Source organism: Tribolium castaneum, chromosome 8, assembly GCF_031307605.1.
Source record: "Tribolium castaneum strain GA2 chromosome 8, icTriCast1.1, whole genome shotgun sequence".
NCBI classification, from domain to species: Eukaryota; Metazoa; Arthropoda; class Insecta; order Coleoptera; family Tenebrionidae; genus Tribolium; species Tribolium castaneum.
In genome coordinates, this window is record NC_087401.1 from 9,824,496 (window position 1) to 9,847,926 (window position 23,431).

General features: G+C 31.3%; 1 protein-coding gene and 1 long non-coding RNA gene across 5 annotated transcripts in view; one reads left to right on the plus strand and one right to left on the minus strand.

Moving 5' to 3' along the window:
- Fas3 (Fasciclin 3) overlaps positions 1–18,356 on the plus strand; it is a 115,023-nt gene extending 96,667 nt beyond the window's left edge. Inside the window, exons 2-9 of one of the 4 annotated variants that reach the window (XM_015981045.2) lie at positions 12,864–13,169; positions 13,231–13,563; positions 13,612–13,796; positions 16,079–16,220; positions 16,551–16,586; positions 16,645–16,758; positions 17,731–17,761; positions 17,969–18,356. In XM_015981045.2, coding sequence (XP_015836531.2) covers positions 12,864–13,169; positions 13,231–13,563; positions 13,612–13,796; positions 16,079–16,220; positions 16,551–16,586; positions 16,645–16,758; positions 17,731–17,761; positions 17,969–18,248 — 1,427 coding nt within the window. In that variant the 3' untranslated portion in view covers positions 18,249–18,356. Of the gene's footprint in view, positions 1–12,863; positions 13,170–13,230; positions 13,564–13,611; positions 13,797–16,078; positions 16,221–16,550; positions 16,587–16,644; positions 16,759–16,984; positions 17,659–17,730; positions 17,762–17,968 lie in introns of those variants that run through there. The other 3 variants (XM_008196711.3, XM_015981046.2, XM_064358242.1) reach the window with 3 other exon arrangements.
- On the minus strand, positions 17,452–17,992 carry LOC135266869 (uncharacterized). Its single transcript, XR_010335072.1, has 2 exons — positions 17,881–17,992; positions 17,452–17,827 (listed from the first exon to the last, which is right to left on the minus strand). It is a non-coding gene; the product is annotated as an uncharacterized LOC135266869 (long non-coding RNA).
- Positions 18,357–23,431: the final 5,075 nt, after the last annotated feature.

Genomic DNA, 23,431 nt, shown 5'->3' on the forward strand with positions numbered 1-23,431 from the left:
CTGGAAATTCCTGCCAAAAAACATTGAAGATACGCACATTTCATAAGTGCATATGCATTTATAGAATTTTGTCAAAATATGCACTTTATATACATTTTGCATATTTTCCGAGCTCTTTTAAAATAAAAAATTTAAAAACTGAAATACTGGAAGCCTGAGAAACATAAATTATTTAGATGTTAAATAAAATAACTATAAAACTGAAAAATTTGATGTAATGATTTTAAACTACATACTAATAAAAAATTGAAAAAATGATCCTATTTTAAATTAGGAAGATTAAACACAACAATAGGATTTTAATTAGATATTTTTTTGTTATAATATTTTTAATTTTTCTTCAATCACATTGTTTATTTTTATTTTTTGTTATTTCTCATTTATTAGAATACAATTCAATTTAGAAATTTATTAGGAAAAATAAAAATGTGATTAAATATTTTCATTTTATATTTCATTTATTAGTAACATCTACAATCTGGTGGTAATATTAACAAACTTGCTAACATAACACATCATTTTTCTGAGTGCACTCGAGATTTTTTGCCGCTTTTGTTGGTAAAATTGAGTGGCAGTCCCTTTAAAAACTGACCAAGGGTGTGTGCGATCCCCTTCGAGATAAGCCCCAGTCGCGACTTGTTTTTTATGACTCACCCCGAACCTCATTAATTATTCAAATAAGCCGCGAGTAATTAGCCGTGTTAACAAAGGACTCGTCCGTTGGATTAAGGGTGTAAGCGTAAAAAGGCGCCTGATATTGGCCGAGGGTGTGTTTATAAGGGGCGGTTGTATCACTTATACGCATTTTGATGCGTCACAAGGGGATAACAAAGGGAATTTGACTAAATTAGGGCCGAAAATAAACGTCAAAATTTTCAGATAACTATTTCCCAAAACACGGCGAAAAAGTCGGCGCTTGTTCGCATATCTCTCGTGTGATTTATCGCCGATTATAAATTTGCTTTCCAATCTATATGTAAACGTCGGTTTTTATTGTTCCACCTCAAAAACAATATTTTCACAGAACTATCTTTCCGATTTACTTCGCGCAAACAAACAAACAAAACTAAAATCCTACGATAACATCTGAAATGTTTTGTTATCTTAAAAGTTTCGCTGCGCTTTTACGATTTCGTGTCTCTCGTCTAATCGTGACCTGATTTTCTTCAAGTTTAATTTAAATTTCAGCTACCGGCGAAATTTTCAATCATACGTGAACAAGACATGTTTGTATTATCTTGTAACAAGCCGGTTTAGCCTCGGGAATTTCATACGGATTGTTGGATTTTTTACAGGGGGAAAAAGATTGAAACTTGTTGAACAATTTGCTCGAAATTCGGTTAGGGAGGGACAGAATTCTTCTATTGTATTAGCACTGGTTAAATGGATTGGGAATCGGACGATAGTGGCGTCAGATTGACGATAAGACGAGTTCAATGCGATTAAGGCACGAGTTCTAGAGAGCAAAATTAAAAAATACAAACTGAAATTGGATAAGAACTGGATGTTCTCTTTGATTAAAATGACTAATGACTGAAATTAAGTTGAAACGATGAATAATGTCGAGAGAGAAGGTTTGGTTTTTAAAGATTTACACATTTAAAAATTACTAAAAAATTATAACATTATGCGAATAAAACTATTCCATTTCTTTTTTTCCGAACGTTGTGACACGAATTTTTACGAAGTTAGTTTTGAGATAAAAATTAAGTTTTTTTTAGAAACATTTTGCTAAAAGTTGGTGAAAATTATATTATTTCTACTAGCTTTGAACCAAAGATACATTTTTAAGATACATATTTATTGACTTTTTACAACAACAAATTCTGGTCGAGAGTAATTTTATTTCTACCCTTACTGAGCATTTGAGCACGTTTTGAAAATAAAATCTCAGTTTTTCCAGAGATATTACTGGGAGAGACCGAAAAATCACCAATTCAAATTCAAAATTATCGTATTTTTGCACATTTTTCAGTTAGAAATGCAATTATTACGCACAACTTCGTTAAAATTTCGTTAAAATTAGACGGAAAAGTAATAATCCTTTTTATCGAGTCTTGTTGAGATAGAAGCTAAGCTTTTTTCAAAAAATTTAAATAAAATTAGTTGATAAATCACCGAAGTATATCGAAATTGGTGTCATCTTCTCTTTTTTTAAGTGGGGACTGATTTATTTTGCAAGAACTTACAAAAACACACTTAAAAATAACAAAATAAACATAGCTTCTGGGCAAAATTTCGTCAAAATAAGCCGAAAAACTTTAATATTTGGTCAGGTCAAGTCAGGTCAGGTCAGGTCTTTACGAAAAATTTCGTTAAAACAGCCGGAAAAGTCATCCGAGGGTATTATTCTAGTTTTCTTATCAAGTCTTGTTGAGGTAATAAAAACTAAGATTTTATAAAAATATTTAAATAAAATTACATGACAAATCACCGAATTAGATCGAAATTGATGTAAATTTCTACTTTTTTTAAGTAAAGATAGATCTGTTTTGCATGAACCTATCAAAACACACCTAAAAATAACAAAATAAATGGAAATTAATGTCAGTTTCTCTCACTTTAGTTCGTTTTTAAACAAAATTTTGTCAAAATAATCCAAAAAACTTTAACATTTGGTCAGGTCAGGTCAGGTCATTACACAAAATTTCGTTAAAAACAGACGCAAAATTCATCCAAGGGTATTATTTTAGTTCTTATCTAGTCTTATTGAAGTAAAAACTAAGATTTTTTCGAGATACGTAATAAAATTAGACGACAAATCTCTCAGTTTGATCGAAATTAATGTTATCTCCACTATTTTTAAGTAGAGACTGATTTATTTTACAAGAACTTACAAAAACACACCTAAAAATAACAAAATAAATGAAAATGCTAATATTCATTTCTCTGAATTTAGTTCGTTTTTTAGCGAAATGTCGTCAAAATACGCCGTAAAATTTAATATTTGGTCAGGTCAGGTCAGGTTAGGTCAGGTACAGAAACACCCTTAAAAAAAACAAAATAAATGAAATTTAATGTTAGTTTCTCTCAATTTAAATCGTTTTTGAGCGAAATTTTGTCAAAATACGCCGAAAAACTTTAATATTTGGTCAGGTCAGGTCAATTCATTACGCAAAATTTCGTTAAAAACAGACGAAAAACTCTTTCAAGGATATTATTTTAGCCTTCTTACAAGTCTTGTTAAGGTAAAAACTAAGATTTTTTCGAAATACTTAAATAAAATTAGATTATAAACCACTGAGTTATATCGAAATTGGTGTTATCTTCTCTTTTATTTTAAGTGGTAACTGATTTATTTTGTAAGAACTAAAATACACCTAAAAATAACAAAATAAATGCAATGAATGTCAGTTTCTCTCAATTTAGCTCGTTTTTGAGCGAAATTTCGTCAAAATAATCCGAAAAACTTTAACATTTGGTCAGGTCAGGTCAGGTCATTACGCAAAATTCCGTTAAAAACAGACAAAAAGTCATCCAAGGGTATTATTTTAGCCTTCTTATCTAGTCTTATTGAAGTAAAAACTAAGACTTTTTCGAAATACTTAACAAAATTAGACGACAAATTTCTAAGTTAGATCGAAATTAATGTTATCTCCAGTTTTTTTAAGTGGAGACTGATTTATTTTACAAGAACTTACAAAAACACACTAAAAAATAACAAAATAAATGGAAATGCTAATATTCATTTCTCTCAATGTAGCTCGTTTTTGAGCGAAATTTCGTCAAAATAAGCCGTAAAATTTAATATTTGGTCAAGTCAGGTCAGGTCAGGTCAGGTACAGAAACACCTAAAAATAACAACATAAATGAAATTTAATGTTAGTTTCTCTCAATTTAAATCGTTTTTGAGCGAAATTTTGTCAAAATAAGCCGAAAAACTTTAATATTTGGTCAGGTCAGGTCAGGTCATTACACAAAATTTCTTTAAAAACAGACGGAAAAGTCATTCAAAGGTATTATTTTAGCCTTCTTATCTAGTCTTATTGAAGCAAAAACTAGGATTTTTTTGAAATACTTAAATAAAATTGATGACAAATCTCTTAGTTGGATCGAAATTGATGGTATCTCCACCTTTTTTAAGTGGAGACTGATTAGTTTAAACAATAGCTATAAGTATTTTCTGTCAAAAACTGACAAAAAATCGCCAAATTTGATTGAAATTCGTATTAAATTTATTTTATTTCAGTCATTTAATTTTTTTGAACCTGAAATTCATTTATTTGGTAAGATGTTGTCACAACACGCTTCACAATTATAATAAAAATGAAATGAAACAGACGTTACCTTGCATGTTCCACTCGATTTCGTTTGTTGTTGAGCAAAATTTCGTCAATTATAAGCTGAAAAAAGACGACTTATTCCTCCTCTTTTCAAGAGTTTAAATACATTTTTGAGTTTTTTAATCAAATAACATTTTCTAATTTTTGTGTTTCTTTAATACGTTTTTAAGGCAGAAACGTAATTATTTTGCCAAAATGGTCAAAAAACCTCGCCAGGAAAGGGAAACTTTTAACTTTTTTTAGGGTTTCTCCGCTCGCTGTCAAGCACCGAATGATTTTTTTCGTCCGATCGATCGTTTTATGATGAGTGATTAATCGAACACCGTCACTTGACTCTCTTGATCCTTTAATTCCGACAATCTGTTGCTCATCGTCCACTCCTTATCCCTTTGTCTCCCCCCGTTAAAGGGGTGAAAAAATGAACACAGCCCGATTAAACGATAATTGATGATCGCTTCGGTAAAAAACCCTCACACTCCCCCACAAACCGCTCAGTTTTCATTTCATTCCATTTCAAATATCATTCCTCATCGATTTTGTAATTAGGCTTTGATTTTAATCCGCATTTTGCATTTTTATTGTGACGAATTCTCTCGTTCGTCGATCGCTTTTTTTATCGTCGAGGTGTTAGGAGTCTCTTGTTCGATTTTAATAAAAAAACTTCACCGCTTATAGGAAAAGTTGGGTCTTGTTCGGTCTAGTTTCAAAGATGTTACCGAGAGAAAAAAGCTTCAGTTGGAAGCTTTTTGCCGTCGCCTTAATGCGCCCAGCTTTCAAACAATTTGTGCCAGACGACGACGGAAATATCGCCGAAAGAAAAGCACAATTGATACAAGCGCCCCACACACTAATCAAATAACAAATTGCCACAACTAAACTTTAACAAAGGCAATTTTTGCACGGGCAAACTTTTGCGGCTTCAATTATCTAGTTGGCGCTCACCTACGTGGCCCGATCTAGAAGGCGGCGGGCTTTAATTGCCCATTGTTGCCAAACTCGCGCTAAATACGTGCCGTAAAACTTTAAATGTCCCTAGTCAAACGAAATTGCGGTCATGCCAACCTTGCGACGTGAAATGCACCAGATTGTTTCGACACTCGTTCGAGTGCTTTAATATCGACTGGATTTTTCGCGTTCGATAAAAATGGTCGGCCGTCACGCCATTTCGCCGTTATTGTTGTTTATGAAGGCAATTTCGTTGGACATTATTTGTCAGCTATGACGTATTAAAACGCATTAATTGCTGGTGCGAGATTTGAAGTTTATTCGTTGACGTATGGCCTGATTAAAGCCAGTCAAGTCGCATCATAAATCCTCTCCATTCTTTTGGCAAAAATACGAAAAATCATCAAATTAAATTCAATATTATCTCATTTTTGCCTTTTTGGAGCACTTTCTTAACCAATTATTACGCAACTTTGTTAAAATTTCGTTAAAAGCCATCCGAGAGTGTTGTTTTAGTGTTCTTATCAAGTCTTGTTGAGATAAAAACCAAGATTTGTTCGAAATAGTTAGGTAAAATTAGATGACAAATCACCGAATTAGGTCAAAACTGATGTTATCTTAAGTGAAGGCTGATTTATTTTACAAGAATTTACCAAAACACACCTAAGAATAATAAAATAAATGGAAATTAATATTAATTTCTTCCAATTTAGCTCGTTTTTGAGCGATATTTTGTCAAAATAAGCCGAAACCTTTAACAGTTGGTTAGGTCAGGACAGGTCAGGTCAATTTATTTTGAAAGAGCTTACAAAATTAACAGAAATTAATGTTAGTTTCTCTCAACTTCGTTCCTTTTTGAGCGAAATTTCGTCAAAATAATCCAAAAATCTTTAACATTTGGTCTTTTCTAGCCTTCTTATAAAGTTTTGTTGAGATAGAAATTAAGATTTTTCGAAATATTTCAATAATATTAGATGATAAATTACCGAATTAAATCGAAATTGATGTTACCTTTTCTTTTTTTTTAGTGGAAACTGATCTATTTTCCAAGAACTAACAAAAACACTTAAAAATAATATAACAAATGGAAATTAATATTAGTTTCTTTCAATTAATCTCGTTTCAGAGCAAAATTTCGTCAAAACAATACAAAAAACTTTAACATTTGGTCAGGTCAGGTCAGGTCATTACGCAAAATTTCTTTCAAAAATAACAGAATAAATGGAAATTAATGTTAGTTTCTCTCAATTTAGCTCGTTTTTATGTTAAATTTCGTCAAAATAAGCCGAAAAACTTTTAACATTTGGTTAGGTCAGGTTAGGTCAATTTATTTTGGAAGAACTTACAAAATTCATAGAAATTAAGGTAATTTTTGCTTAAACTTAGTTCCTTTTTGAGCGAAATTTCGTCAAAATAATCCAAAAATCTTTAACATTTGGTCTTTTCTAGCCTTCTTATAGTTTTGTTGAGATAGAAATTAAGATTTTTCGAAATATTTTAATAATATTAGATGATAAATTACCGAATTAAATCGAAATTAATGTTACCTTCTCTTTTTTTTAGTGGAAACTGATCTATTTTGCAAGAACTTACAAAAACACACCTAAAAATAACATAACAAATGGAAATTAATATTAGTTTTTTTCAATTAAGCTCGTTTCAGAGCAAAATTTCATCAAAACAATACAAAAAACTTTAACATTTGGTCAGGTCAGGTCAGAGCATTACGCAAAATTTCGTTGAAAAATAACAGAATAAATAGAATTTATTGTTAGTTTCTCTCAATTTAGCTCGTCGAAAACAGAAAGAAAAGTTATCCGAGGGTGTTATTTTAGGCTTCTTATCAAGTTTTGTTGAAATAGAAGCTAAGATTTTTTCGGAATATTTAAATAAAATTATATCATAAATCACCGAATTAGATTGAAATTGAGGTTATCTTCTGTTTTTTTGTTTAAGTGGAGAGTGATCTATTTGGTAAGAACTTATCAAAACACACCCAAAAATAAATAAATGGAAATTAATGTCAGTTTCTCGCAATTTAGCTCGTTTTTGAGCGAAATTTGGTCAAAGTAATAAGAAATTTGGTCAGGTCAGGTCAGGTCTTTACGAAAAATTTCGTTAAAATAGACGGAAAAGTCATCCGAGAGTATTATTCTAGCCTTTTTACCAAGTCTTGTTAAAAAAAACAATAAGATTTTTTCGAAATATCTAAATAAAATTAAATGACAAATCACTGAATTAGATCGAAATTGATGTTATCTTATCTTTTTTTTAATGGAGACTGACTTATTTTGCAAAAATAACAATAAATGGAAATTGATGTTAATTTCTCAATAGCTCGTTTTTGAGCGAAATTGCGTCAAAATAATCGGCAAAACTTTAACATTTGGTCAGGTCAGGTCAGGTCATTATGCAAAATTTCGTTAACAAATAACTTAATAAATGGAAATTAATGCTAGTTTCTCTCAATTTAGCTCGTTTTTGAGTTAAATTTCGTCAAAATAAGCCGACAATTTTGAACATTTGATCAGGTCAGGGTAGGTCTTTACGAAAATTTCGTTAAAAACAGACGGAAAAGTCATACGAGGGTGTTATTTTAGGCTTCTTATCGAGCCTTGTTGAGATAGAAGCTAAGATTTTTTTAAATAAATAATATAAATAAATAAATTTAAATAAAATTAATTCATAAATCACCGAATTAGATCGAAATTGATGTTACCTTCTCTTTTTTTTTAGTGGAGACTGATTTATTTTGCAAGAACTTACAAAAACACACCTAAAAATGACAAAATAAATGGAAATTAATGTTATTTTCTTTCCATTAAGCTCGTTTCTGAACAAAATTTCGTCTAAACGATACGAAAAACTTTAACATTTGGTCAGGTCAGGTCAAGTCATTATGCAAAATTTTGTTAAAAACAGACGGAAAAATCATCCGAGGGTATTATTTATTGAGGTAAAAACTAAGATTTTCTCGAAATATTTAAACAAAATTAGATCGAATTCTAATTAGAATTCTAAAATTAGAATTAGATCGAAATTTATGTTAATTTTTTCTTTTTTTTTAAGTGGAGAATGGTCTATTTTGCACGAACTTAACAAAAAATAACAGAATAAATCGAAATTAATGTTAGTTTCTCTCAATTTAGCAGGTTTTTAAATTTCGTCAAAATAAAAAATTTGGTCAGGTCAGGTCAGGTCAAGTCATTAAACAAATTTTCGTTCAAAACAGACAGAAAAGTCATCTAAGGGTGTCATTTTAGACTTCTTATTTAATTTTTTATTTAAATAAGATTAGATGATAAGTCACGGAATAAGTTTTCTCGTTCTTTTGGTGGAAATGCGTTTTTAATCATCGGTAATGTAGCCACGAGAAGTTTCAAGGTCCAATTAACGAAAATGAATCCAATTAACTCCTCTCTTGTAATGAAAACCGTCTCCAGATATACACGAGTATTTTCTTACTCTCTCCGACAAACTTTCCGGAATTATTAACATGCAATTAGAAAAGTTTGGAGGGAAGTTTAGGCCGCGGAAAGTTGGGATAATGGCGCTCGAAGATAAATCAACGGTGGAAAAGGCGACGCGGAAATAATTACGAAACAGATGTCCACTTGTGTGAAAAAGAACAAAATATGAATTTCAAGAACGCTTTCTGAATTATTTCAAAAAAAGTAAGCGAAAATTATAAAGTAATAAAAAATGATTTTATGTGACAGAGACCGTTAAAGTCTGCCAACCTCATTTCTCCAATTTTTTCGGTTCATCGATTCATTTTCCGAAAGCAAACAATGAAATTTCTCAAACGCTGCAGTGATTTATACTCTTTGTTGTGTTTTTGTTGGTGGAAGATGCGAACTGTGTAATTAGTTCCGGACGAGGTCATTAGCAGTAAAATTTTACGTTCCCTAAAATGAAATCGTCGCTGTTTAGCGAGCCGAGACGTCAAAAATTTAATCAGATGCTGAAATTATTAAAGGGAACTAGTCACACGCTGTGTTTTTTTTCTTGCGAAAATTGTTTAATTATTGAAAAAGTAGCACGCTTCAGCGAGCCTCAACTCAACTTGGTGTTGGTACGCAAACTGCATATCAAAACACGGAATCGAGGTGTGAAAACAGATTTAAGATAACTGAAGCGGTTGCCGGAAATGGGAGACACTTCCGGGCCAACGGCTGCCAGCGAATTCGGGAGAAATATGGCTTTTAGGGGAGAACAAAACAAATTCTTTAATTAATTATGAATATTAGCGCATCCAACGGTTTTACCCAGCGGCGGCAACCTGAGCTCACAATTTGTCACATTTTTGCCATTCTCTTTTGTTTTTTTCTAGAAATAAAACAACTAAACAGAACGATCGAGTTAGATAATACAATACTATAACCTCGGCTTCGCCTCGCTGAACAACATTTTCCGTTATAAATTGCTAAAAAATGGACATAAGATTCAAACTTTTTGTCCAAAGTGGCCAGTGATTTTGAAATCAAGTTGGCAATATTGCATAATGCAATCTAATTGTTTTGTATTATTTATTTAAAATTAAACTGCGAACAGTAGCAAGTAGTTTCATTAAGTTTTAAGGTAACAAATAATTGAGTATAACTAAAAAAATAAGAAATCAGTGGTAACTTGATTAGCTAATTTTAAACTAGATAAATGCTAAACGAGAGGTGAAGCTGTTTCTGTTAAAATTCTGTTAAACTTGCAAAAAAATTGATACAAAATCTCACTGACATTTTATACTCGTATTAGAATAGGTATCAGTGTTGAATAAAATTTCTGATCAAAGTGGGCAGTGACTTAATTAAATTGGCAACACTAAATTATGTAGAGACATAGTTTAGCATTATAAATTTTAATATGAGTAACTGGAAACCGGAGCAAAGCCAAGGAAAGTAGTTTCATTATTTTTTATTAAAAAATTCATTGTATATAAACTAAAAAAAAATGCTAACTTTGATGGCTGATAGACAATAGTTGAGTTAGATAAAATAAATATTAGTTACTTTTTTCTTTTTAAGAAATCTCTACCTAATTCAGAATTTAAGACATTTCAAAATTATCTCTTTAATAAAGTTCGGTTTTCATTTTGTTGTAATAAGAGGAACAATGAAAATGAAAAACATAAAAAATATTGCAAAAAAATTAAATACGAGACGTTTTTATAGAAATATTTGAAATAACTGAATAAAACAATAGTAAACAAAGAAAACTGAATAATATACAGGCTGTCCATTTTTCTTCGTAAGAATGCATTTTTCTCCATTTTCATCAACATGTAAGATTCTATCATATCATGTGATACATCGTTGTAATTAAGAATAAAAACACTTTTTAAAAATACAAAAAGCGAATATGGTTTCCATAAGAAAAACCAAAGTTGAGTATTGTAACTCTAACATCAAGAACGCCTTGGAAAATGCGATCACAGATTTAAATTTCTTGTAAAAAAGTGCCCGAAGAACATCTTAGATAAATAATAACGTCTAGTTCTTTTAGTTTTCGCTTAAAAAAATAAAAACAAAAATTACAGATTTCCGTTTTTTTTACAATAATTCAAAAATTAAAAATGACACATTAAGTTTTCTTTCGGATAATTGTTCAGCATAAAAATGCGCAACTTTGCCCTAATTATAATAACTGAGACCCCATGGTGGAGCTCGAAAAACGGGCACTCTGTATACTATTAAAAAAAAATATAACAGAAAAATACGTTTTATATAGAAAAATATTTGAAATAAGTGCATAAAACGATATTAAATAAAAAAGTAGACAATAAACACTGTTGTTTTTTATTATTTTTTTGTTATGAACACAGAGAACCCATCATCAGCAGCTTCCTCTTTCAATTTTAAACAAAATTTAAATTATAGACTTCATCGTTAGTTGGTCCAAATAATGTTTTTCTATTTAGGGCCCATTTAAGATTTTTAATTTGTTTTCCGTTAATATATTGTTTTGGTACATGAAGATGGAAAAATTCCGAAAGTGCTTGTGCAAATAGACAATATTTTTATTTTAATTTTTATATTTGAAAGAGAAGACTTCGAGTTGAATTTTTTATTCTTTAATAAATACTATTATATTACTTTATAACTTCAGCTTTTGGACAATTTCTTGCTTAAAAATTAGTAAAACCTTTTGAGAAGTGGCTAAAAGAACGATTTATAAAATTGGGATAAAAAATTCTTAATTTTGGAGAATTTCTTGCCTAAAAAGGAAAAAAACTCTCATAGATGAGATTGAAAACAGCTTATTCCAACCTAAAACAAGGATTTATGCTCCAGTTTGGTTAAAAATGATTTATTTCTGACGATTTCTTGCTTAAAAACGAGCAAACTCTTATTGAAGATCTTGAAAACGTCTTATTCTAGCTTAAAATAATAATTTATGCACCGGTTTGGAAGAAAACGATCCATTTTACTTAAAAACGAGATAACTTGCTGTATAAATCCTTTAATGGTTTTAAACTGTCTGAAAATGCAAAATTAGACAGCAACTTTCTTGAAATCGCTGTCGAAAACCCTCTTTCTTTACTCTTTTTTGTAGCATTTCGTGGAATATAGGACGATTTTTGAAGAAAAATAGTACCTATATACTAGTGTTTATTTCAAAGCAACGTTTCGATAACGGTTATCATCTTCAGGCATTTGGACGTGTGTGGATTTGATGTTATTTTGTTATTTTCATAAAACGTGGAGGGCATTTAGTAATGCCACAACGAAAAAAGAATTCCAAAAAAAAATGCCCTATATTAAACAAAAAAAATTAAGAAAAATATGCCCAAAAAAAAACATTTCAGTAAGCTACACTGGCATCAAAGTAGTCGTTGAAAGGAATCATTTTAATGTGGCAACCACATAAAAATTCAAACAATCCTAATCTCAATCTTCCTATAAACTATTTTTTCTAATAAATGTGTCCTGGTTTTTGAAGCAGGAATAAATTAATTAAAATTAACTACGTAATTAGTGTCTGGTGGTAAACCCATGATTTTTGTCATTATTAACGCGAATATTTTTTTCGAATGACATTAATTTTGTGTGAATCGGCCATTAAATTAAAGGTGCATTTAGATTTACGAGTAGATGCACATTATCACGAAACAGAGATTGTTCAAAAAAACACAAAAATGTATTTGAATGTTTAAAACACCCCATTTAGAACGCGATTGCTACGCCACTGATTTTGACGAAAAGATGCAATCAGAGCCATCTCAGATCAGCGTGACCTAATTTTAATTCCAGACGGCCAGAGGTCAACGACCTTTGTACGTTATTGTAAACGCAAAAATAAATTAAAAGAACATTAGAATCGGCTTAATTACCTTAATGAGATCCCTTTCTTGTCCTCTTGACCCACTCCAATTGAGCAAAAACGAAAAGTTCACTATGACCAGTTACCACCCCCGACCACACTTACTTGTTAATTTCACTAAATTTATAAATGTTCCGTAATTCAATTGACTTAGACTTTGAACAGTTCGCGAAAAAGTGTGTAAAAGACCCGAATTTTCAATTTTTTATGCTTTTGAAAAGGACGCCACCCCTAACGCGCACCTACCATTTTGCGACTGTTGTTGGCACCTGTGAACCGCGCGAAATTCAAAAATTTCTAATTGTTTAATTTTTACAGGTGCCCAAGTTGTCGTAGAGCCCCGGGAAGTGCTAGTCCTCCCTGGAAGCAATGTCACCGTCATGTGTCGAGTGGAAGTACCCCTCCAGTACTGTCGTGTGGAAATCCCCGGGATGCAACCTCTAAATCTCAACTCAAAACTGTCAAATAGTGAGGTTGCCTACTATGGGGGAGGCCTGCCTGCTGGACAATGCGGGTTTCGGATAAACAGAGTGACTGAGAGAAATAACGGGGTGATTAAATGTACTTTGGGGATTGAAACGGAACCGACGGAGTCTATTGGCATGGTCCAACTCATCGTAGCGAGTGAGTCAAAATTTGTTTTTTTTTTGTTTAATTTTTTTAATGTTTTTTTTTTAATTTTTAGAAGCCCCAAGGTATCCAGAACTGGACTTAAGCCGAGGCACTGACTCGGTCAACATTTACAAAATCAACGACGTCCTCCAGGCCTCCTGTATAGTCAAAGATGGCCGGCCTGTAGCCAACATTTCATGGTATCTTGATAATGAGCCGCTCTACAGCAACGATCTCAGTATGCCAACTGTGATCGATTTGGCCAAAGAGAATCTCCAATCAAAAGTCCAGAATTTGACACGTGTGCTACAGGCGTCCGACAATGGCAAACATTTACGGTGTGTGGCTTTCCATCCCGCCTACCCTGATGGTAGGGCCGAAACGTCGCGCCAACTTGATGTTAAATGTAAGGGCCATTTTTTGGGGGAAATATAATTAATTTTTTGGTTTTTAGTCGCTCCGTTGCCTCAAGGGGAGATTGACAAGTTTGGGTATATCATAGGGGAGGCTGGGCTTATCACGGTGGTGGTCGAGGCCAACCCTAAGCCCATTATCGAGTGGGATATCGGGGGAGAGAGGATTAGGGAGAGGGAGAATGATCACACGGGGCGCTTGGAGGCTGAGCCCATCAAAGATATGGTATTTGCCTTGATTTTTATAAAAAACATAATATTAAACAAATAAATAAAACAGTAATGTTATGTCATGTTAATCAGATTTCTGATCGAAGTGACCTGTGACTGAAAATAAGTTGGCAACTCTTGACGTTTGCGGCCTTTGAATCTACTAGTCAGTGTTGCCCAATTCTTTATTTCAACGTTATTTTCAATTTGAATTGAAAATTTTGGCTGTGGACTTGAAAACAGAAACAAAAACACAAAAAGGACAAATGTTAGGAAGATAAAAATGTAATTATAAAAAAACGTACTTTAATTTTTAGCAAGAAATTAATTAAATATGGGGGAAAAACCGAAAATGTGATAGTTTTAAACTAAACCTGAGGTACTTAAAATTTTAGTTATATAAGCTTCGGGTTCATTTCAAACAAATTTAAAAAATGCATAGACTTACCCGAAAATCTAAATCAAACCTAAAGTTCGATAAAGCCAAAAGAATTAAACACAAGAATCTAAAAAAAAATAAAGAAGATTTAAACTTAGAAAAAGTAAGCGGGTTTGCGAAGCCGCCGGAAAAAATTATGTAAGGTAAGGTGGGGCAGCTTCGGTCGATTTTTTTTTAAATCCTTCAAGTAATTTTTAAAATTATTTTAAAGTCTAAATGGTTACACTTTTGAGGAGATTACGAACGGGTAAACAAACTAAGTGTTTTTATGTGTACAAAAAACTAAAATTCTTATCTAGTAATTAGATATTCTATTTAATATAGAAGAAAATTACGTCAAACTTAAAAAAGAGGTAATAACAACAATCTAATTTTGGAAGGTTACCGTAATTTTGCAACATCAGCTCAGAGGACTTAAGAAATGTCTTTTTTTTCAAGAAAATGTTTACTTCCCATTGTTTCACATTTTACTAGAATTACAAACCCGTGTGTAGTTATTGTGACATGCAGTCAAGTTGCCAGCTTTATATGTTGTAAATAATAGTTATAATGTATGGAATTAAACTAACTTTCATATGTATCAGGATATTTATGCAAATAATAACAAATGAAAATAACATTTCCAAATAATGTTGACAGAAAATTTACCTTGAGACAGTTAAAGCACAGACTACTCTACAAAATTCGCAATTTCGCTTTAGTAAGCTTTTAACTTTCAAACACATATCATAGACATTGTTTCGAACCATTTCACCAATTAGTACACACCTAAGCCATAATTTCAAAATATCGGGAGTTTGCCCCACGTCCGATAATTCCCTACCCTACCGTATTTCTAAATTTCGTTTTACGATTTTTTTTTCATTTGCAATTTTCTACATTTGTGGTGAAGGTAAATTTTTTTAAGATTATTTATTACCAAGTTTGTCACTCAAGGTCCCTGATATTCTGAAAGTATGTACGTTTTTTCCCAGATTTGTGTATCTATCGTTTGACTTTTTTAAATTGTTTTTTTTTAATTTTTAGACTAATTGTTCTTGTTTTTATTTTTTTAAGAATGTATCCCAATTAATATTTCTTTTATTTTTTATTTTCATTGAAGTCGAGCAATAATTTACAAATAAACGGGGAAGTACCTAAAATTCTGAAAAATCTAAACCCAAAAACCAAGGAAATTTATAAAATAAACATAATCCAAGTAAATAAAACGATGGATTCGCATTAAAAACCTGAAAAAATGTAATTATGTCTACCGCAAAATCTAAAATATTTTATATTCTGAAAATAATGAAAACAGTTCATTTCCAAAAATAAATAAAAAAACTAAAGAAAATCTGAACAAATCCTACTGAAAACCAAAAAATTCGTAGATATTGGAATTTCACCTGAAACTAAGTAAGAAAAAAAGCTTCAAAATCAAAACCTAGAAAAATAAAAATCGAAATCTAAAAAAGTCAAAACTCCAGATGAAATTAATTGTCAATGCATATATGAGTTTTTGATAGTTCTCATTTTTCTCACAAATTTTTCAGTTCCAGTTTTTTCTTATTTCCATTAATCATCACTTCATGACTTATTGTACTCTCGTCTTTAACAAAATTAATTATTCAGTACAACTTTGACATCACTTTTAATTAATATGCAAACAGGTATTTAAAATTCTAAAACATTTAAATACATTTCAACCAAAAAAATTAATGCAGTCAGACACAATTAAATTGAAAACCAGTATTTGTCAAATCAAACAAATGTTATAGGACAAAGTTTGCTAAAGAATTTAAATGCGTTCGAAAAATATTTCTACAATAATTCGAATATTTTCAAATAATTTCTAAAATATCTTTATTGATTTTTTAAAGGGAAATGGACGCTACGATGTTAGCTTAAGGATCGCAGCTATAAACAAACACGACACTGAGAAAACCTACTATTTGAGGACTTACAACGACATGGGAAGTACCGATTACACGATCAAAATTTCCACAAGTCCAGAACCTGAAGGTAAGCGAAAAAGTGAACTTTTTGATAAAACATGTTACTAGAGGCTGTGAAATGAGAGAAAGACCTCTATAGGCGGAGCCTATAGTTAGTTGAGTGGGGAGACTAAGCAGTGGCGTAGCAAAAAACAATTCATCTGTAAAAAGGGGTTTTGAAATGATAAAAAATCATATCTAATGTTATTACATGTTGATATATAAATACAAAGAAAATATTTCGAATAAAAAAAATTACAAAAAATTTATTTGTTGTGTTCCACCTACAGAAGTCTTTCTGTCATTTCACGATCTCTGAATGAAAAATAAAAAAAACTTGTCCTGTGACGCTGCTCAGGCTTTCACAAATTCCTCCACCAAACCAAACTGTACGGTAAGCCCCTTTTACGTCCCTTGTGTCTACCCTTTTTGCAATTTTTTCTCTCCCCCAGGTCTCGAGCTCGGCATTGGAGGAATCATCGGCATCATCGTCTCCATCCTCATCATCCTCCTCGTTGTTTTCCTCCTGGTCTTCGCCAAAGTGACCGGCAGGTGGTGCTTCAGCGGTAAGTCCCTTTCCCGCCCTTTTCCAAGGCTGCAATTAATTGTCGTGATTGGTTCCCTCCCCCTCCCCACTCTTGGGGCGCAAAGTGTTGTTTTATGCATGGATGTCTGTCTGCATGTCTCCTTGTTGTCGTCACAGGGTGAATTTGACAGTTGTGCAAAAATTTTAAAAATTATTACTTTTTAAAATTTTGGCACAACTGTTAAAATCACACTGTATTTTTATAGATGGCGCCACGGTGATCGACTACACGACGGGCGACAGCGGGCATCACGTGACCGTGGATGGAGTGAGTGGGGATGGAGTTGATAATCCGCACCACCAGGTGTCGCAAGAGTACATCAACGGGAACGATGTGAAGAAAGATGAGAAAAAGATTGATACGGCGGTGTAATCTAGGGACTTTAATCGAATTTTGTGTTGGTACGACTGCTGTAGGTTAGGTTTCCTCCCCTGATTCTCAATGTGTAAATATCGTCGTGATTTTTGTGACAATGGGGCGCTCTATGCCCTGTAATAATACTCAATTGTTTCAATTTTTACTGCCATATTGCAATCAAAAATGAGGGGTGAGTGCTACAAGGTTGGCAACGCTGCGCGAAACATTCCATATATTTTTCTAATTTTAGTGTATATTTTATTGTAATATAAGAATAATTAGTTTATTTTTTTACGTAACTTAATTCTCATCACGTCTATTTATTCGCCCATTCTCGGATTATTTATACACATTTCTTAGCAATTCGTTCAAGTGTTAAGAACGCTGTTTAAAACAATTATATATTTAAGAGATGAAAATGATATTAATGTAAAAATTTTGTATGTTATATGTACTTAAATATTTAGAAATAAGTTGACCGATAATTATAAATTGTTTTATAAATAAAAGTATATGAGAGAATTGCGTTTCAATCACCTCAATTAGTTGCAGTCGAGTGAAACCACACTTTAATCACACTCTTATTACTTACAGAGGGCCAAGACCCGAAAAACATCGGCGAATCGTGAGTATTTGTGGCCACGACTTGATCGACATGGTACAAAATCCTCACCCAATATCGCACCAAAACCTATAACACTTGTATCTCATCTTGTAAACCACTCCACACTACTACCAACTCACCAAATAACACTTTCCCTCCTTTAGAAACAAAAAAAAAAACAATTTAGTGCTAAATAAAGCCGTACCACGTCGATCAAATCTTTTCCAGAAGCGACACCGAAAGTGCCGACGTCCGCCACCAGAGGTTCCCACCAATCAAACTGACCCAATTTTTCAAAAAAACAAAAGACAAGGTCGCCTCAACTGACGAATTGGAGCCGAAGAGAACCGATGAAGAGGTCGGGACGTCCGAGGACCCCAAAAAGGGTCTGGTGTACGCCGAATTGGACCTTGTGAGCCCCACAAGTGTCAAACCACTTGTCAAAGATGACAACGAGAAGACCGAATATGCAGAAATCGTCTACACGCCGCAAGACAAGGCGGCGTAGTTTTAATTTTTGTACAAACTTTTAGGTGCACTAAGATTCGTCCGTAGATTAAGAGATTTTATACACGATGTACTTATTTTTACAGTTTTTAATAAAGTTTAACTGGAATTGGGCGTTTAAGTTAAAGAAACCTGTAATTATGTTTATGGGCCTGTAATGGATTTACGGGGCAATAAAATGTTATTGCGATGCACTTATTTTAATTGAATTTAATTGTAATTTAATTAATTTACAATGCGGGGCTTTGGCAATAAGATTTCTTTGTCTTTGCGAGAGTCGTAAAAACTAGCATTTTATGGTTAAACTTCTCATTTGAAATTCAGACAAAAATCTTCACTTTTATGGCGTGATTGTTGAGTTTATGACCTGATTTTACTCGAAAGTTGCTGTAATGTTGTAAAAAGTGGCTCCATATGAAAGTTTCGAGACAAAGGCACTCATTATACAAAATCAGTAAATAAAACATAGATTAAAACGCGATTTTTCCTACAAATGTGTTTTTATCTAACTTTGTATACCTAATGATGTGGTTGGAAATTTCCTTTTTTTAATTATGCAAATTAACTATTAACGTCACTTTAATGAATTTTAACAGAAAACAACAATTTTTTAAGCAAAAATGTAGTTCATTGTTTTTTAAATGTCATTTATCCAATAAAATTTGAATAAGATAGAGGATTTCGGGTCTACCAGTTTAAGGAGGAAAAAAGATGAGAAATTGCGTTGAAAATCACAAAAATAAATAAAACGATATTTTCATCAGTTTCCAACTTTTTTTTCGACTGATAATAGTGATAACACGTTAAAAAAACAAATCATGAAATAATAAACTGCAAAGTTATTACAATAACAAAAATTTTTAAAAATCGAACAAAAACAAGCCGAAATTTTTATTTAAAAAAACGTAAAAAAGTATCTACTACCGAAACGTATAAAGCAAAAAAAGAGGAAATAAACAAGCTCCAAAAGATAAAACAAATAAAAAATGTGGAATTACTAATAAAGAAAAATCAGATGAATGGAATACTTGACATTCTTTTAAATTTATAACATGTTTTTTCAAATGAATACATTAGAAGCCAATCAAGAAATAAAAAACTAGAAATATCGCAATAACAAGTATTTTTAAAGATTAGAAGCAAGAAACTACAATAAAAAAAGATATAAAATCAACAACATAAAATAACAATAATTGTTTTACACATCTGCGTAGTACTTAAAAAAGGATGAAAATTTGAGAGACTAGAGCGTAAAGAAGAAAGAAGAATGAATGAAAAAAGGTAAAACACATAGAAGAAAAATGCGGAATCACAGTTCAGAGAAAAAAATTTCTTAAGCTTGAGTTTAAAACATAAACATACATAAAAAGAAAATAAATAAAATAACAAGAATGGAAAAAAGCCGAAAAACGAAAGAAAAAGAAAAAGAAAGGTAAAAGAAAAACTGCAGAATGACGATCAGTTGGATAAATGAAATTCTCTTGAATTCATATTTTTTTTAATTGAATACATTAAAAAACAAATTAAAAAATTAAAAAAAAAACAAGAAGAATATCACAGTAACAAACATTTTGAAAGATCGAATGAAATTATTTGAGTCGTACTTAAAAACAAGCCGAAGTTATTGTAAAAAATATAAAATGGTACTTAAACGTGCAAAGCAAAAGGAAGACACTAAGACAGGAATAACAATATTTTTTTAACATCTATGTAATATAACAAAATGGAAAATATACAAAAAAAACGAACGAAAACAGGTGGCAAATGATAAAACAAATAAAAAAAAGATAGCTAAAAAATAGATAAATCGAATACCTAAAATTCTACCATGCTATTTTCTAAAATTTTGATCTAGTTATCCATGACAGTTTCGTTATCTCGATGTCCATTATGGAAATAAGATTCCAACATAAAATTTTTATATTTTTCGGTGAATATTTTGGAAATATTGACAGATAAAGCGATGTTGAAATTATTAAGTTTACATAATGCAGTTCACTGCCATGGATAACTAGATCGAAGTTTTAAAAAATCTCATGGTATTTAGTTTATATTTCTTTCAAATAAAGTCATTCAAAAAATAAAAAACTACATAAATCAAAGGGAAAAAAGTTTTAAAAATATTTAAATAAAATAACAGACTTCAGACATCTGCGAAAATTTGGAGATTTTGACATTTGGAAAATTTGGGAGAGTAAAAAAAATAAAAAAAAAGAATGAATGACAAATAAGGTAAAACAGACGAATGAAAAAAATTAAAAAATTCCTGAAATTAATTTAAGTTTAAAATGTAAGCATACATAAATCAAAGGAACAATCAATATAAAAACAATGGGATAATAAATTAACACATAAATAACAGGAATGTAAATTTTGTGAGAATAGTCAGAAGAAAGAAAGGAGTTCGAATGATAAAAAAATTGCAGACGATCGTATTCCTGAAATTCTCGTGAGCCTGAAACAATTTTTTTCAACTAAATACGTTAAAAAACAGATCGAGAAATTAGAAGAAACTGGAAGGATATCACAATAACAAACATTTTTAAAAATCGACTAAAATTATCTGAGTCAGCGTCTGTCTTATTTATCACCGCTTAATTGGAGCAATTAGAAGATGAAAAAACAGGAATACGGAAAAACGCAAAACGGTAGTAAATAATAATTAAGAACAACAATTTGATTTAACACAACTCAACTTTTAAAAGCATTAGCTATTTATTTGTCCACTTACCGTTATTTATAATCGATTTTAAGTTAAAAACGGTCATAAATCACGCATTTTTGTAATTCGTTCCGTGACTTCTTGTGATAATAACTAGAAGGAAAAAAAACGGAAACAACAAAACAAAATCCAGTTCGAATTACAGGAAAAACCAGAAAAATGTATCGAAGCATAAATAATATTTATTTGTTTCACAGAATCGTTCGATTGGTAGTAATTTACCCATCGTCAATAATTTAATTAGAATTAGTACTTAAAGCACGTGCGTCTAATGCAACAAACATGTCATAATTAGGGACTTAATAACCCGCTTTCGGCCTTTCAAGGAAACGAGTTTCCCAGAAAGCGGAAAGTATTTGTGTAAAACAGCGTTTTTCGGTGCGTGTTTACTTTATCTTGTTTATTATTTTGTGTAATAAAATCCTAATTACTTGTGATATTAAGCAAGGTCGACGCTTTGGTAGCGCGGCGGTTATTTTTACAACTATTTCAAACATTTAGAGACTAATGATTTCTAATTATTTTAATGGATTATGGAGGAAGTTTTTTGCGAGATTCTAATCGCCGCGTTTTTTGTTTTTGCAATTTACGTCAATAGATCTCGCGGAAAATCTCGTCCAAGCGACTTTTGGACCGATCGACGGATCAATGTCAAATTAAAAATGAAACTTTTACGATTTGCTTAATCGGTGTTTTTGTTCTTGCGGGCTACGGGTATCTAAAGGTTAGGACATGAAACGACATACAAATAAAACGTTACCGTCCTCCACAGTTCCGTTACTGTCGCCAGAGAGCGCAGTTGTATTACCGTCCAAGTTTTCAGAGCAATAAATTAAAAAAATTGTTGTATTTGTATAACGGTTAATACAAGACAAAGAAAAAATTACAGGCAGATGGAGCATTAAATTTTCAATAATGAGACTTAAACATAATGCAAAAATTTTATCGTAAACTATATTAAAAAAAAATAAACATACCAATTTGCACTAAGACCCATTTTTTTCAAAACGTTGCGAATACAGTTACAGATACAAGAAAAATGTTAGGAACAAAGTTGTAGAGAATTAAATTTTCTACAAAAAAGTCTGCGAGATCATAAACCTATCTTTAACCATTTAGGCTCCAAAGTCGTTCAAAGACGCTTAAGCGACGTATTTGCTTCATTTTGCCGGTGGTCAAGTATTGAAAAATTGATTTATACCTAAACCGTTGAAAATAGAAATATGGTGTCGCGGACTTTTTTGTAGAAAATTTAATTTTCTACAACTTTGCCTGTTACTGTTTTTTTGTATCATCAGCCGTATTCGCAGCGTTTTGAAGAATACGAGACGAAACGCAAATTTTAAATTTTGAATATATATTTTTTCATGTTCTCATTAAAATTCTAGCCGTCATTTACTCTCAGTCTCAGTAAGGGAACAAAACTCAACATTTCTGCATTTTTTCCAAGTAATTAGTGAACTGGTTGAATTTAAATTAATTTAAAACTGTTTAGCGCTGAGTTGGTATAACGCTCGAAGCGCCCTTATTTTTACGCCACCGTACTATTTTTTGGGTTCAGAAAATCTTGCATTTCCTAAGTTATAGTTCTCCGTATTCATGGGCAGATCTAGGGGGCCATGCCCCCCCCCCCCAAACATCAGCTTTAATTTTTTAGTAATACATATAAAAGCGTAATGAACAAATGTTATTTTAAATAATCACATTAAAGTATTTTAAAGCACCTTTATAAATAAATTAATAAAATTAATAAAATAAATTAATAAATAATTTATTTCTTTGTAATGTGTTTCTGTCCACTTTGTTTAATTTTAGTAAAGGGAAGGTGTTTGATGTATTTATCACTAAAAAAAATATTTTTTTTGGCAACGTTTCGATTTTAATTAAATATTTTTTATCCCTTTCATAAAAAACAATTGACTGCCTGAATTAAATTAAAATTCAATTAAAATTGAAACGTTGCCAGAAAATTGTATTCTTTTGAGTGATAGTTCAAAAAACACGAAACACCGTTCCTTATAATGAAAACTTAATAAAATATTATAGAAAGATACTCGAAAAGTAAAACAAGGAAGTTGCTTACAAGTTCTTTTTACGTCCAGAAATTTTTATTACCTATCTGTATGTAAATAAATATTGCTTGTGGAATATTTTATGTTGTAGTTTTTTTAATTAAAATAAAGAGTTGTTTTTGTCAATGAGAACTAATTATTTCAAAAACTAGTAAATAACATTACGTTTATCAAAAAATGCACAAAATATTATGTTTATGTTTTATATACAGCGTTTGCTCGGAACGCAAATTTAATAATTTATTAAAAAAAAACACTCAAAAACAAAATTATGGAATTAGAAGTAATTTCTAGAGCCTAGTCTTTTACCAAAATAAATCGCCGGGTTAGGATGCCTAAAAAAAATTTTTTTTGAATACCTCGAAAACGATTAATAATTTCGAAAAATTA